Genomic DNA, 15,432 nt, shown 5'->3' with positions numbered 1-15,432 from the left:
CCCAAAATAAAGCAGCGCATGCACTGATCCCAGGGCCAGGCTTTGGACATCATACAGGTTACCGTATACTTGCCCCTCATCGCACGCGCTGTATGGGGCACCTCCTGTTCTGGTGTCCCCCCAATGCCCATCACATGCAGACGGGGGGGGGGGGGTAAAGAGTTAGAGGGGATTTTCTCCTCCACATAATTACAGCACTTTTTGGAAACCTAAATTCTGGAACCGTTTTTGTACCAATTGCTCAGGCATAGGGATCAGTTTCAATAGGTCACTTAGTGATACATATATAAATATATAAATTCATAACATAAAATACATATCCTGATGTAGGACAAGAGGCTTGCATTTCATGCAAAGAAAAGAGCAGATTGAGAGTGGGACGGAAAGGCTCACGGGAAATGTAGTCCGCCGGGTGCGCTACGCTCTGATTGGTTGCTTAGTCAGAACTACAACTCCCGGCAGCACCAGCGGGGCACTCTGACATTGCGCACCGGCTCGGGATCTTGAGGCGACGCCTGGAGAAGCCGGGGAGTCGTATGGTAACCGGGCCTAGGCAGGGGCAACTCGAGGGGTTAGGGGTAGCTGGGGTATCTGGCTGCTTTATTTATAGCAGGGAGGGAATGTTAACAATAAAATAAGTGCGTTTAAGAAAGAATGAACCCAATAATAATAATGCGTGTCAGACAGCAGCTTCCTGCAGACGGCACCCCAACTTCCTGCAGAGCGCCCTATTTCCTACATGCTGTCAGACATAGTCCCTTGCTTCCTGCGTGCCGTCAGAGGGCGCCTGTCCCTTTTCTGCGTGCCGTCAGAGGGCGCCTGTCCCTTTTCTGCGTGCCGTCAGAGGGCGCCTGTCCCTTTTCTGCGTGCCGTCAGAGGGCGCCTGTCCCTTTTCTGCGTGCCGTCAGAGGGCGCCTGTCCCTTTTCTGCGTGCCGTCAGAGGGCGCCTGTCCCTTTTCTGCACGCCGTCAGGGGGCGCCTGTCCCTTTTCTGCACGCCGTTAGGGGGCGCTTGTCCCTTTTTTGCATGCTGTCAGGGGGCGCCTGTCGCTTGGTGCTAATCTGGTACAAAGATCCAAATGAGTAACCATAGAAAACAATGGAAAATTAATGGCCGATGGTCTTCGTTTACCATGTTTTGCCAAAATGGGAGTAATGGGAGTTATTTTCATGTAGTGATAGAACGCGGTGCTAACGTATAGATCTTTTGTCTTTTAGGCATTCAGAATGGCCCCCAAAGTAACCACAGAACTTCTGCGTCAGCTGAGGCAGACCATGCGCTCCTCCAGAAGCCTGCCGGACCCTATCCAGGCCTACATTATACCCTCGGGGGACGCGCACCAGGTATCCTCTTTATAGGGGGTCTCTCAGTGCTTATGGGTCGCCAAAAAAATCAATTATTTCCTGTTATTGAGAAATATTATATAAAAATTAATTCTAAACAAATACCAGCTTATCTGTCTCATAATTACCCCCCCTCCACACCCCAAGAAACACTTTTAAAAATCAGTTGGTATTTGCTGCTTGTCATATTTATTATTATTATTATTTATGGAGCGCTAACATATTCCGCAGCGCTGCACAATTTAAAAACCCATCACACTGAATTCATTTGTAAAGAGACAATTGAAATATAGGGCGGTTAACAAATACATGAGAAATATCCAGCAGGATGGGCAAAAACGGTGGGCTTATGAGGACCCCGCACGTGAGCTTACAATCTAAAAATAATGTAATTGACTGTGTAAAAAACTGTAAACATGAATATGTTTCTCTCTCTCTCTAGAGTGAGTACATCGCGCCGTGCGACTGCAGACGGGAGCTCATATCTGGCTTTAACGGCTCTGCCGGTAAGTGTTCTCCATTCTTCTGTGCGCTATTTATTAACCCCATCATGACAAAGCCTGTGTATGTACAGGCTCACAATGCATTGTTTTTAATGGGTTTAAGGACAACCTATCATCCTTAAGGGGTTAATTAAAATCAGAAGTAAGTGAGTATTAGAAGCCTCCTTATGTGTACAAATTAGCACAAATTAGAAGGACAATCTGTACCTAGTTCTTCTAGACAAACGAATAACGCTAAGCCTTGCGGAGATTCCGATTTTGGTGTTCAGGTAGAATGGATGTTTCCGAAAGACAAATCTCTGAGACCAAGTTGTCTTCGCTTGACGGTCAAAACTTTACACGACAGTCTGGTGCCTCTTAGCAGATCTATACACAGATTGAGAGTTTCAGATCGCCGGTGAGACCCTCAGACCCCCGACGGACACACGTTGCCCCCATGATTTTATGTAGCCCGTGGTTAGGTAGGCTGGTTAAGTTTCACTGTGTCCTCTATAACATGTCGGTCCTTGTAAAGATCCTTACGCTGATCTAAAATGTGCCGAATACATACACATTTAATATCCTAAGATATTTTTTGAGGTTTTAATGGAGTTTAGGAAGCAGCGACGTGACCTGGTCTCCTGGGTGTAAATAGTAACTTGCCCCGCTTGTTCTTGGTGTGGAAGGGCCAAGTGTGCCTCTGTGTTCTCTGCCGGAGTTACGCAGGCATCAGGAGTGTTTACTGCAGAACCCCGAGGAAACCTACCTACCCGATCAATTTAACCTTTATATCCTAACTATGGACTCTGAAAGGTGTGAACAAGGTCCTGCCGCTGAGCATTATGGGATTTGTAGTTTGACAGCTGGAAAGTTGCTTACTATTTAGATTTCTACTGTCAGTGATTCTAATGCAATCTGTTTCTATAATGACCACCAGGAACGGCCATCGTCACCGAACAGAACGCAGCTCTGTGGACAGACGGACGTTACTTCCTACAGGCCGCTCAGCAGATAGACAGCAACTGGACGTTGATGAAAATGGGTGAGAAAGAACTAGTTCTGGATTTGTTTAAACCAACCACGAATACACATTTTCTAATGTGGTACACTTGGTTTGATGGGCTGCAGAGGCTACATAAGTTTATAAACCCCTCCCTTACTTTGGTAAATCATTATCTGCTTTCAAGTGGCAGCGACCACAACTCATAGAATGCTCAGCCAGCCTTTAGATGAAGGTTATGACGCCCATAACCTGGCGTTTTTCTTTCTTTCAGGGCTGAAAGACACCCCGACTCAGGAGGACTGGCTGGTAAATGTGCTTCCAGAGGGCTCACGGGTTGGAGTCGATCCTTTTATCATACAGACAGGTATATTTTATTAGATTTATGTGTCTTTAACACCCCCGTGCTAAGAGATCTCTTCTGCCCTAGTAGGCTGTTTTTCTTGGGTTATAAAGTCGAGTAAGGCTCCTCAATCTTATATAGGATTATAGCTGTTCGACAGCTCATATTGGATGATGGGACATTTGAGGGCAAATAAACTTTTAGATGGCTGTATGGTGGCCTCATAGGTATTTGGATAAAGAGTTACCTGCTTCCGGGTTCCACCATGTATTAGTTAGAATGTTAATTAGAATTGGTGATACATATTCCACCAGTAACTTGACTTTCCTCTGAAAAATCTCTACCTATAACCTGCTGTCAATGGTAATTCAGCCCCCACTTTATAAATCCAACGGGATTTTAGGATAATCGCTTGCCCATTTCAGATCAATGGAAGACCATGTCGCTCGCCTTAAAGAATGCCGGCCATTCTCTGGTTCCCGTGCAAGAAAACCTCATTGACGCCATCTGGACAGACCGTCCACCGAGACCTTGCCAGTCGCTGATAACGCTGGGTCTCAAGTACACAGGTTTGTGCGGCACATAAAGCGTGGATCTAGATATATTTACTTAATCATCTAAGTTTCTGGTTATACCCTAAAGAACCATTACACACATTATAAAAAACAACTAGAAAGGGATAAGAACCTTCACACGGTAATAGTGAGAATAGGAGAAATTCGTCAATAAACCCCTCTTGTTCTTTTACCCTTTCTATTCACACACTAAATGTGATTTAACCATTTCACCGTCGCAGGCGTTTCATGGAAAGAAAAGATTGAAGCCCTCAGAGCCAGCATGGCAGAGAGGAAGGCGTCCTGGATCGTCCTGACCGCGTTGGATGAAGTTGCATGTAGGTGATCCCCGTTTTATTTCACATCAAACTTTATTTTATCAATCGATGGTCTTGTGTGAACAGATATAAGATTGACTCTTATTGGGTTGACCAATATATCACCCAGATATCACCCCGATGGCATTTAGAAGGTTGATTCGCTCGCTGTGTGTTTCCTCGGGAAGGATACCCATCTGTTCTCTTTCTTGTTATCTCAGGGCTCTTCAATCTGAGAGGGTCAGACGTGGAGTACAATCCCGTGTTCTTTGCTTACGCCATCATAGGAACAAAGTGCATTAGGTGAGAATGGGGGGGGGGCGTAAATGTTTTCGCCGGGTAACAAGGTTCTAGTGATAAATGTTTCAAAGCGGAGTCACTTTTGCGACCCCCCCGCTGGGTAAGTGCGAGAAACTTTGTCATCCTCAGGGAAAACCCTCCCTATGATGACAATTCTGTATTCCGTTAGATTTTAGGGAAGAAAACGGCTATATCACTGATATCTAATTTTGGGCAGTGGTTTGGGGGCTCGAGCCCAAAGCCATGGGGATCGCGCAGGAGCTAGAAATGATTTCAGCGTCTGTACGCTCCGAGGACCTGTGGCTTGTATGTGGGCACCATGTCTCAGGCTGCAGTACGGCTCGGCTCATGCTTTTTGGGTGAATTAGGGCAGAAATAAGCATCGACACAACCCTAAAAACTACAGTAAACCTCCAATACTGCGCACCTGGTAAGAACTCAGTTTGGAACATTTTCCGTTGCGGAGGCCTGTGAGGGAAAAACATCCCCCATTTTCCATTTTTATGCGTATTTTACCATAGCTTGTTAAATTCTAATTTTCCGTATGGGCCGCTTTCTGGACAGGCTGTTTATTAGCGGCGACCGTCTCGCTGACCCGGCGGTGAGGGGGCACCTTCTGCTCGACTCGTCTCCCCCCGAGGAATTTAAAGTCCAGCTGGAGCCCTACGAGTCAGTGCTGCCCGCGCTGGAGAGCATCTGTGCCGGCCTGGCCCCCAAAGAGAGAGTGTGGATAAGCGACAAGGCCAGCTACGCGCTGACAGAGGCCATCCCGAAGGTAGACACCTAACGGGCCGTCACATTGGATTGGATGTTGGCCGCTCATTAGTTTGGACTTAAAAAAGATTTTGATGTCTCTTTTAAATAAAATGTTCTCCTTTCTCCCCAGAATCACAGGTACCTCACCCAGTATACCCCCATATGCCTGGCAAAGGCTGTGAAAAATGCTTCGGAAATTGAGGGTATGAGACGGGCCCATGTAAGTATGTTTACCTCTGGAAAGATTAACAATGTGTAATTATATTATTGGAAATATAATATTTAGATTAGGTTTTGGTGCAATTCCATTCCGTGTCGTGTTGATAATCCCTGGTTCAGTTATTATAGATCGCATTTTTGGCTTTTGTAATGGAACAGCATCCCAGTAGAAGTGGTAGAGGGTAATACAGTGAGAGGGTTAAACACGCATGGGATAGACATACGGCTCCTGAATCTAAAACGAGACCAAAGACTGATTAAGTTTTGAGTCTTTACAGCAGGAGAAACGGGCGACTAGACGGGGGCCGGATGGGGCCGATCTGCCGGCAGGTTCTATGTTTCTGTTACAGTAGCACAAACATTCGGAGGCAGCAGCCCATAGGTTTATTCTGTCTGCATTTTCTGGGTTTTCTGGCAATTTTTGCATTGCTGCTGCGGATCCGATGCTTTGTTGCTAGAAATGAAGCTGCCCCCTCGCTTTCTTCTAGGTGAAGGACGCTGTTGCTCTCTGCGAATTGTTTAACTGGCTGGAGAAGGAGGTACGTTATCCCCATCGAATTCTCAAACGGGCCGAGCGACCCAATCTTCTCGTAAAACAGAAGAGATCACACAGATGGTTCTCAATGTATTATTTGGTGTTTATGCATATACTGCATTTTCTTGATGTGTAAAACATCTCACGGTTTAGTGCAGTTTAGTGAAGTAGGAATTTTATAACTAATCTCTTTCTTCAAACCAGGGAAATGATTTATAAATACTAATAAAAAGGCAGGGCTCTGAATCAATGGCTCACAGCGTTAATGTGAAATAAACCCCTTTCCGGGGTAGTCAGGTGCATTTCCTTGGTCGATGGAAGTGCAGGCATCATTAAAATTAGTGACTATATTGTACGGCTATAAGTAAGTCAGTTATCACGCCAGAATACATGGAACAGTCTAGTCAGTTGCCCAGCTGCCACCACTGAAACCAGGAAGCATTAGTAGGTAAACATCTTGCGCATGCTCAGTAGCTCTCCCACTGAAGCAACATTGAATCACATGTATGCTAGTTCAGGTGGCATACATGTGATTGGCTGCTTCTAGTCCCATTGATTTCAGAGGTAACCCAGCTCTCATTGACAAGAATGAGAATGCTACTGAGCATGTGCAGAGTGTGTACTGAGGTATGCTTCCTGCTACTACTGAGCATGTGCAGAGTGTGTACTGAGGTATGCTTCCTGCTACTACTGAGCATGTGCAGAGTGTGTACTGAGGTATGCTTCCTGCTACTACTGAGCGTGTGCAGAGTGTGTACTGAGGTATGCTTCCTGCTACTACTGAGCGTGTGCAGAGTGTGTACTGAGGTATGCTTCCTGCTTTCAATAGCGGCAGCTGGGGGAGGAGTCACCTGAAACAAAAGTTACATTTCGGAACTCCAGTAAGTAAAGAACGCCTGCACTGATTTACATGCTGTAAAATGCACCGGAGTCCATTCAAGATTATGCTTTTCACATGTATGGCTTACCTCTGTATGGCTTTACAGAAAGACCAAGAGTCATTGCAGAGAAGTCATGAACATTTTTACTAAGCATATCTTCTCTCCTAGATTCCTAAAGGATCGGTGACCGAAATCTCAGCCGCCGACAAGGCCGAGGAGTTCCGCAGGTGAAGGCTGTCACCTGAATGTCACCTGAAGCTCTGGCGACATTCAGGGAGATAAACACGATATACCCCCCAAAAAACATTTGTCAGCTGAAGAGGGAGATAGAGCAGCGGGGTTATTAAGTGGTATTATCCTCGCTATCTCATCTGTCACCCTGCCATAGGGTCTTAAATCCCTTTAAGTGCGATGTTTAACCCCGTGTACGACAGTCGCCCTCTGTTACAAAAATGTACTGGTTTTTTTTTTTTTCTGCAATCATAGAAAATAAAACAGTAAAACGGCAAAAATATCAGTAGAGCGTAATGAATGTAACCACACAATTTGTTCCCTTACGGTATTTAAGCACCGTAGGAGGAAACTCTTTTTTACGCGATACATTTTCCTTTAACTCGCGTTTCGCACCTCGAGTGCTTTATCAAATAGCGTCAAGCGCTCTCTTTTTCTGCGGCTGGTATGATATTCATTGTACTCCTTTTTTGTTTGTTCATTTCTTTTTTTTTTTTTGGTATAATTCTGGATATATATTTTTTTTCTGCATCATATTTTTATATATATGGGATCAAGCATCCGAATATTTTTTTTTTTAATATTTTACGTTTATTTGATTACTTCCTTTTTCTCATTCTTTTTTTTTTTTTTTTGCTTCAGTCAACAAGAGGATTTCATTGAGCTCAGTTTTGCTACGATATCGAGCACCGGACCTAACGGAGCCATCATTCATTACAAGTAAGCCGGACCTGTTATTAAATTATTCTATTTGCGTTATGCTAGTTTTTTGGGGGTAAATATTACGTTTATAGCTCTTCTTGTTTTGTAGACCTGTTCCCGAGACGAACCGAACATTGTCCGTAAACGAGGTTTTCCTTTTGGATTCCGGAGCCCAGTACAAGTAAGAGCGCCTTTTTAGATTGTAAGCTCACGTGCGAGGCCCTAACGAGCCCACCCTTCCGTGTATCATTGCGTTGTTACGTTCTGTTTTTAAATTCCGTACAGCTATGGAATATGTCGGCTTTTAATAAACAAAAATCTGTAATAATCTGCATTAATAGCATTTAAAGTGAAACAGTCAGATTTCTGAAGAACCCGTAATTAGTCAAAGCCTCCTTGACTCGCCCTACACTTTTTTAGCAGACGGCGCAGGAGGGATTGTTTCCAGCCCCGCAGCTCCTCTGTGAAGCTATTATCACAAATATCTCAGGGGGGGCGATTTCAATCATGTGATGGGGCAACAAGATGGCGGCCCCCGCATAGACCAGAACACAGATTACCAGATGTCATTTTTGTGACTTTAGTGAAGTAGAGGAAAGAAAGATGATCGATACGATGTAAAGAAACCCGTTTCGTTTTTCAGTTAATAAATTGGAGATTCGGTATAACCAGAAAGCTATGATAATATTGTATCGGATTTTTTTTGTCTTTTTGCATTTTTTTTCAAGCAAAATAAAACAACTTCATATATACATTTTATACACAAAGAAAGCCTTCATGATCCCTGCTGTTTCAGTTTGCAAGTTAAATATATATATATATATATATATATTTTTTTACGTTTAATTATTTTCCTGGCAGGGACGGCACTACAGATGTCACGAGAACGGTGCACTTCGGGAGCCCCACCGACTACGAGAAGGTACGGTGCTGTCCGTTCAGCCCGACCGAGCAGGTAAGACGTGGCTGTGAAGCCTGACGTCTCTTCTCTCTGCTCTAGGAGTGCTTCACGTTCGTGTTACAAGGACACATCGCCGTGAGCTCAGCCGTGTTTCCCAATGGAACTAAAGGTCTGAATTGTATTATTATTTCAGTGTTACATTTTTTTAAAAGCATGTATAGCATTGTACAGCGCTGCGGAATATGGTGCTATATAAAACAATAACAGTTTATTCTTTCAGGGCATCTCCTGGATTCTTTTGCCCGCTCTGCGTTATGGGAACACGGTCTGGACTATCTGCATGGAACCGGCCACGGCGTGGGTTCTTTCCTCAATGTCCACGAAGGGCCGTGCGGCATCAGCTACAAAACCTTTGCCGATGAGCCCCTGGAGGCCGGGATGATCCTTTCAGACGGTAAGGAATTGTCGTCGCCTTACATGCCGTTCCCCTTCATACATGTCTGGCTTGCGAGTTGTCTCCATATGTGTGACGCAACTTTACAAAGAAACAGGAAATGCCGTGCAGCAGGCAAAGGGAAAGCCAAGCGTAATGGGAATTGTGGCACTTAGGGACTAGCTGTGATACCTTTGTAAAGCGACTGGTAATGCCCCAGTGCCGGATACGACAAGGACCCCTCGTCCTTGTCGTATCCGGCATTGGGGCATTACCGGTCGCTTTACAAAGGTATCACAGCTAGTCCCTAAGTGCCCCGTTTCATCCTTTCCACCCCGAGGTGGGACATCCCATTTCATCGGCCATACCGCGCCATTGCACCTGTTGGCTCACCTGGTCTTGTTTTCTGCGTATAAACCATGATCCCTGGTGTTTGTTTTCAGAGCCTGGATACTACGAAGACGGATCGTTTGGAATAAGGATTGAGAACCTGGTGCTGGTAATTCCCGCTAAAACCAAGGTGACCAAACTGCTCCTTACCTTTCTTTGTGTCCGTGTTAAAGATACAGCGAACAGGGATTGTGTTTGAAGGAGGAGCCCCCCCTAATACCCCGCTGTAATACCCCGCTGTAAAGGTGATCTGTCACGTCTGCATTAACAGAGTAAGGAGGGTGTATATGTAATATTTATCTTGAGGTCTCATAAATAGCAACTCAGACCTTAATCAGTCGTTGGTCTCGTCTTAGATTCAGGAGCCGTATGTCTATCCCATGCATGTCTAATACCCTCACTGTATTTCCCTCTACCACTTTTGCTGGGAGGCCTTCCACTTATCTACCACCCTCTCAGTAAGATAAAAATTAGTTTTTAGGAAACCCTTGGCTTGCGCCGTGCAGTTCGTTCTGCGAGTTACTGAACTCCCCGCAGAGCGCTCTGTGTATTAGCGGGCGGCGAGTTAACTTATGAGCTGTTAACAAAATACTAATGAGACCTTCACTTCCTTAATAAGCTGTGACTGTTTGCTGCCAGCCGGCTGCTCGCTGCTTATTATGTCGCTCCTCGGGGGACGAGGCTTTTAAAAACAATTTGTGGTTTACCTTTTTAATGTAATATTAACCGCGAGAGTCCCCCGACAGCTTTCTGCTCCTGCAGCTGCTGCTCGTTTCATCGGCGAGAGCGAATAATTCCCACGGAAAGAGAGACGCCGCTTCTCATTTGTTTTTGGTTTTTTTGCATTTTGTTTTTCTTTTTTTCTCAGTACGACTTCAAGAACCGCGGGAGTCTGACTTTCGAGGCGATTACCCTGGTTCCCATACAGACGAAAATGATCAATATCGAAATGCTGACTCAGAAAGAGGTAAAGACCGCAGCTGAATAGATACGGAGCAAATCGATTTGCGTATGTGGACCTTCCTGAATTGCGGTGGGTGGATGCGATGGTGCAGAATTAACCTCTGCACTGCCAAAAAGCCATACAGTGCCCTTCGGAATACAATAGCATCGGAAACACACACCAAACGTTTGGGGGTCACTTACAAATGCCCTTGTTTTTGAAAGAAAAAAAAATTCCATTAAAGTAACACAAAGTGGATCATAAATCCAACGCAGAAGGGGTTAATGCTGTAAATGACTATCGTAGCTGGAAACGGCTGATTTTTAATGGAGTCTCTTCATAGATGTATAGAGGGCCTTTATCACTCCCATCACTCCTGTGTTCCAATGGCCCTTTATCGCTCCCATCACTCCTGTGTTCCAATGGCCCTTTATCGCTCCCATCACTCCTGTGTTCCAATGGCCCTTTATCGCTCCCATCACTCCTGTGTTCCAATGGCACGTTGTGTTCGCTGATCGTTCGTTTAAAAGGCTAATTGATCGTTAGAAACCATTTTGCTTTCCATGAAAACAGCCGAGTGACCCCAAACTTTTGAACAGTTGTACATTTAACAGGTTAGGTACAGAGAAGCTGGAAGCGATGTCACCTGTAGGATGTGTTGCAACAGGAACAGATACAATCAGAATACAATTCTAAGTGTTTCACTCCCACAGGGAGCATATATCGGGCAGGTCAGCCTCTGAATAGCAATAAAATGTCACCTATACAATGTGCGGAAATTGCCAGAACATGTATAGATATAAAAAAGTACCTAACCGTAACTGCCCCCCCCCCTCTCTCCTTCCGAAAAGGTCGACTGGGTGAACGAGTATCACAAGCAGTGCAGAACCATCGTGGGAGCCGAGCTGGAAAAACAGGGACGCCATGAAGCCCTCCAATGGCTGATAAGGGAGACCCTCCCCATCAGCAAAGTGCATTAGCGTTTTTTAATGTTTTGTACCCATTTTTCCACTGACACGGTATGCAGTTGCTCCCCGACATTGAGGGGTTAATGCTGAAGGGTAAATCTCAGTGTCTATCATCAGATCAGCAAATCTAATAAAATCTGCCATTCCAACAGACGCGGGCTTGATATGTTTTTATTCCCAGCAAGCGCCAACATATTCCACAGCGCAGTACAAGGTGAAGGTTTGTCGTTTGGGGTCAGGTGATTTCGTTACGGTCATAAACTCTGATTTCTCCTATTCTACCGAGAAATATTAATACCTTTTTGGTAAATAAAAACCAGACTTGCGGATTCCGATCTGTCCGAGTTTTAATTTTAACGCATTTCCTTAAATGTGTTCGTTCGGATGAATGTCCTGTAGTGAGGATGGGGCCCCAACGGAACAAAAGAAGGAAAAAGCTCTGAATTTTCGTTTAAAATATAAATATATATATTTTTTTTCTTGCTTTCTCTCAAATGTCGTCTCCAGCAACGGCTTTCATGTCTCTGCTCCTCCGTCTCCCCATCTCCGCTTCTCCTGCTCCTCTTCTCTCGGCTTTCCGCTGTGTTATTCTGCCCTCTTCTGACTACTTTCGTGTAGAGATGGGAAGGTCTGGGGGGAAAAAAAACAGTTTTTTCCACCTATTTTTTTTCCAAAACCATTTTTTCTTTGTATTTTGGGGAAAAAATTTAAACAAAATGGAGTGTGGAATATGTTCTTTTACAAAGATAAATAATATGTTTATGACACAACATTCAAACTATATGACAAGAAGACATTTATGAACGATGCACAAATAATCCTGGTTACTTCACTTTTTTTCAATTGGTGCCAAGGAGCAAATCTGATTGGGCGATTGTGATCGCCCTCCCTGTCCAATCCAACGATTGGTCAGGGCTAAACCTGATGAGACCCTCTGCCCGCTTGTGCATTTGGTGCTCCCATTGATTTCACCAGGAGCACTTTTCTGCCAGTGATTTGCGGCTTAAAATCTGGGGGGGGGATCACAGATTGCGACCCCAAAGCGCAGGATTTACGCAGCTGATGCAGGTGAGTCTGTTTTCTTGGTTTTTATATTTCGGTCAAAATAATAGATGTAATATAAGAAAAATGTATGTAAAACACTTCCGGTGGTGGATACATGGAAGAGCCTTCCATCTGAAGCAGTAGAGTAGAGGTTAATCCAGTTAGGGAATTTAAGCCTGTGTGGGGTAGGGATACTAATTATATATATATTTATTACCATTTATATAGCGCTAACAATTTACGCAGCGCTTATAGACACCAAAGCAAATGTAAATTGTCTTTATTAAGCATTTAAAAAAAAAAAGTAATTTATGCAAATCAATGAATATCTCAATTTTTTGTTACAAAAATGAAATAATAATGAATAATGTGTTTTGTGGTGTTTTAGCATAATACTGGAATATGCAAAGCGCTCCGTGTTAACAAACAGGGTCAGAGAGTCCGATTTTTAACATTCCGCACGCGTTGTAGAATTGGATCAATCTGCCCTCATGTTCCCGCTAGAAATTGAAACATTCCGGTTCTTTTGCCCTTTTCGTGCTCTGAATAAATGGCGTTCTGGTAAAATTTCATTGGATTCCAAAAATAAGCAGAAAAGAAATCTGGCTCGTGTATTAACTCACTGACTGCCAGGCCAGGGTTATGTTTTTGTAATAACCCAATAATGTAGGAAAAAAAACCCCAAAACAATATTGAGTTTATTATATAATATCCCGATTTAAAGGGTTAATTCCAGTTCTGTTTTTATATAAACCATCAGATTTTGGGGGCAGCTTCTGCCATTTCCTAGTTGACCGTGTTAGTAATACACGTGCCTTCGGATTCCTACAAATTTAAATTTTAACACAAATTCTTACGAATCTCTGAAAATGAGGATGCCCCCCCCCAACCAAATGAATGAGAAACCTCCACATATTTATTTTATATTTCTTTGTCTGTTTTGGCTGAGTTCCCCACTCTCTCCCACTCAGATTGTTTCTTGGGAACTCTGCCAACAGCTGCTGCATTTCATTGGAGTCATAAAAGCTAAACAAGTTTAACCACTTGGAACCTCGCCAAGATTGGTTTCTAGGAACGCTGCCAAAAGTTAACATTTAAACTCAAAGTAGCCGAAAAACAATATGCTACATGTCTCTGGAGTCATAAAAGATAACAAACAGTTACTGATTTTTGAACCTCTAGACGAGGTTCCGGTGGTTATGATTGTACCGTTGATGACTCCGATAACATGCAGTGGCGGGTAATTAACTGTTGGCAGAGTTCCCAGAAAATAATGTTGGCCAGGTTCCAAGTGCTTTGGAGAGACAGCAGAGTGGGAGAGACTCTATATTACAGAGAAATGTGTTAACAAACAAAAAAAAACCCTCTGAATTTTGTCCAAATAAAAAGGAAAGGAAACAACATTTGTTGTCCAAGAAGCAAATGAGGCAAAAAGGAAATTAAATAACTTCTCCTGGCAAGAATACATTCGTTGATGGTGAACTCGCATGAGCAGGGTCCTCTTCTCCTTCTGTACCCGTTTGTTTCAATGTGCCTTATTGCTATTTTCATTTTAAATATTTAACCCTATAGCAACAGCGCTTTGGAACCTGCTGGCGCTATATCGATGACCATAATGTCCTATTTCTGGATCCCTGGACTTTTGGGACTTCCTTGGTGGATGAAAAAAAATAAATCCGGGGAAAAAAGATAATATTGAGAACAATATTGGCCGGTTCTAGACTAATCCGCTTGCTTCTTGTGACTAGGGCCGGAACAGGGCAGTTGCCGCAGGTTCCGCACTCCCAACCCGTGTCCGTCGGTGTTAGAAGGATCCTCGGAAGGACCTGGATGCTGATAGGTTTAGAGGGTCTATATGATATAGAAAGAGAACATGCGCAGATACAGAGGCCCAGAGACGTAGTCAGACGTAGAAGACCCGCGGGTTCAGCAGGATCCCCGAGCTCCGCACGTCGCTTGGAGGGCTGATGGCCTCGAGTCTCTGGGTCGCTTCCACCTCCTGGGGGTCGCACTCCGCCGCGGCCATTGTCAGGTTGTCGTAGATAAAGTAAATCTGCGAGGTGTCCTTCAGGATCTCCTGCTTCCTCATTAGGGCCAGAGGTTTCTGGATGCTCCGCACCCGTTTAATTCCAGTAATGTCAACGGGCCTCCCGGCTCCTGCGTACCTCACGGCGTCTTTGTACTCCCGCGCTCTGGTGTATAGTCTGCATGGAATAACGAGAGTTCGGGGGGTCTGGCGTTAAACCAAAGAAGGGATTTAGCAAAGCCATAATCTAAAATTAGATCGTCAGAGACCGAGATGGAATGTAAGGAAGTTTTATTTTATGGAGAGGGTGGTAGATAAGTGGAGCAGCCTCCCAGCAGAAGTGGTAGAGGGTAATACAGTGAGGGTATTAAACACGCATGGGATAGACATACGGCTCCTGAATCTAAGACGAGACCAAGAGAGACTTTAAATGATACTTTATGATAAAATGACACAATTTAATAATATTCTATTAAACCTAAAAATAAAATAATTTCACTCACCGGCCGCGCTTCTGGTATAAAATGCTGCAGATTATGGTGCTGAAGGTCAAGATAATGAGAGCGACGAACACCAGAGTGATGTAAACGTCTTCCAATACTGGGGAACAAGACAATAAAATGTATTAATATTTCATCTGATATGAATTACAGCGGAAAGTAACCCCCAGGGCTGTATACAGTAATATAACCCCCAGCGCTGTATACAGTAATATAACCCCCCAGCGCTGTATACAGTAATATAACCCCCCAGCGCTGTATACAGTAATATAACCCCCAGGGCTGTATAGAGTAATATAACCCCCCAGCACTGTATAGAGTAACATAACCCCCCAGCACTGTATACAGTAATATAACCCCCCAGCACTGTATACAGTAATATAACCCCCCAGCGCTGTATACAGTAATATAACCCCCCAGCGCTGTATACAGTAATATAACCCCCCAGCGCTGTATACAGTAATATAACCCCCAGCGCTGTATACAGTAATATAACCCCCAGGGCTGTATACAGTAATATAACCCCCAGCACTGTATACAGTAATATAACCCCCTGCACTGTAT

The 15,432-nt window shown here is 44.2% G+C and overlaps 1 protein-coding gene across 2 annotated transcripts; it reads left to right on the top strand.

Moving 5' to 3' along the window:
* The first annotated feature begins 926 nt into the window (after positions 1 to 926).
* Positions 927 to 11,310, top strand: LOC149288795 (xaa-Pro aminopeptidase 1-like). Of its 2 annotated transcripts, XM_089491480.1 has the most exons (20): positions 927 to 943; positions 1,226 to 1,343; positions 1,786 to 1,849; positions 2,763 to 2,867; positions 3,100 to 3,192; positions 3,594 to 3,737; positions 3,965 to 4,060; positions 4,261 to 4,342; positions 4,904 to 5,114; positions 5,226 to 5,315; positions 5,803 to 5,853; positions 6,899 to 6,957; positions 7,604 to 7,681; positions 7,773 to 7,844; positions 8,525 to 8,585; positions 8,664 to 8,733; positions 8,845 to 9,018; positions 9,441 to 9,517; positions 10,256 to 10,354; positions 11,182 to 11,310. In XM_089491480.1, the coding sequence occupies exons 2-20, from the start codon at positions 1,227 to 1,229 to the stop codon at positions 11,308 to 11,310; spliced, it is 1,872 nt and encodes a 623-aa protein (XP_089347606.1). In that variant the 5' UTR covers positions 927 to 943; position 1,226. The 2 variants fall into 2 exon arrangements, with proteins under 2 accessions (XP_089347606.1, XP_089347605.1); XM_089491479.1 differs by lacking the exon at positions 927 to 943 and having other exon boundaries at positions 1,227 to 1,343.
* Positions 11,311 to 15,432: the final 4,122 nt, after the last annotated feature.

The sequence above is a fragment of the Sceloporus occidentalis genome, unplaced genomic scaffold (assembly GCF_023333645.1).
Source record: "Sceloporus occidentalis isolate IW3139 unplaced genomic scaffold, rSceOcc1.0.p SCAF_50, whole genome shotgun sequence".
Lineage (NCBI taxonomy): Eukaryota > Metazoa > Chordata > Lepidosauria > Squamata > Phrynosomatidae > Sceloporus > Sceloporus occidentalis.
The sequence above is the reverse complement of the archived record's forward strand: the minus strand, read 5'-3'. Positions and strand labels throughout refer to the sequence as shown.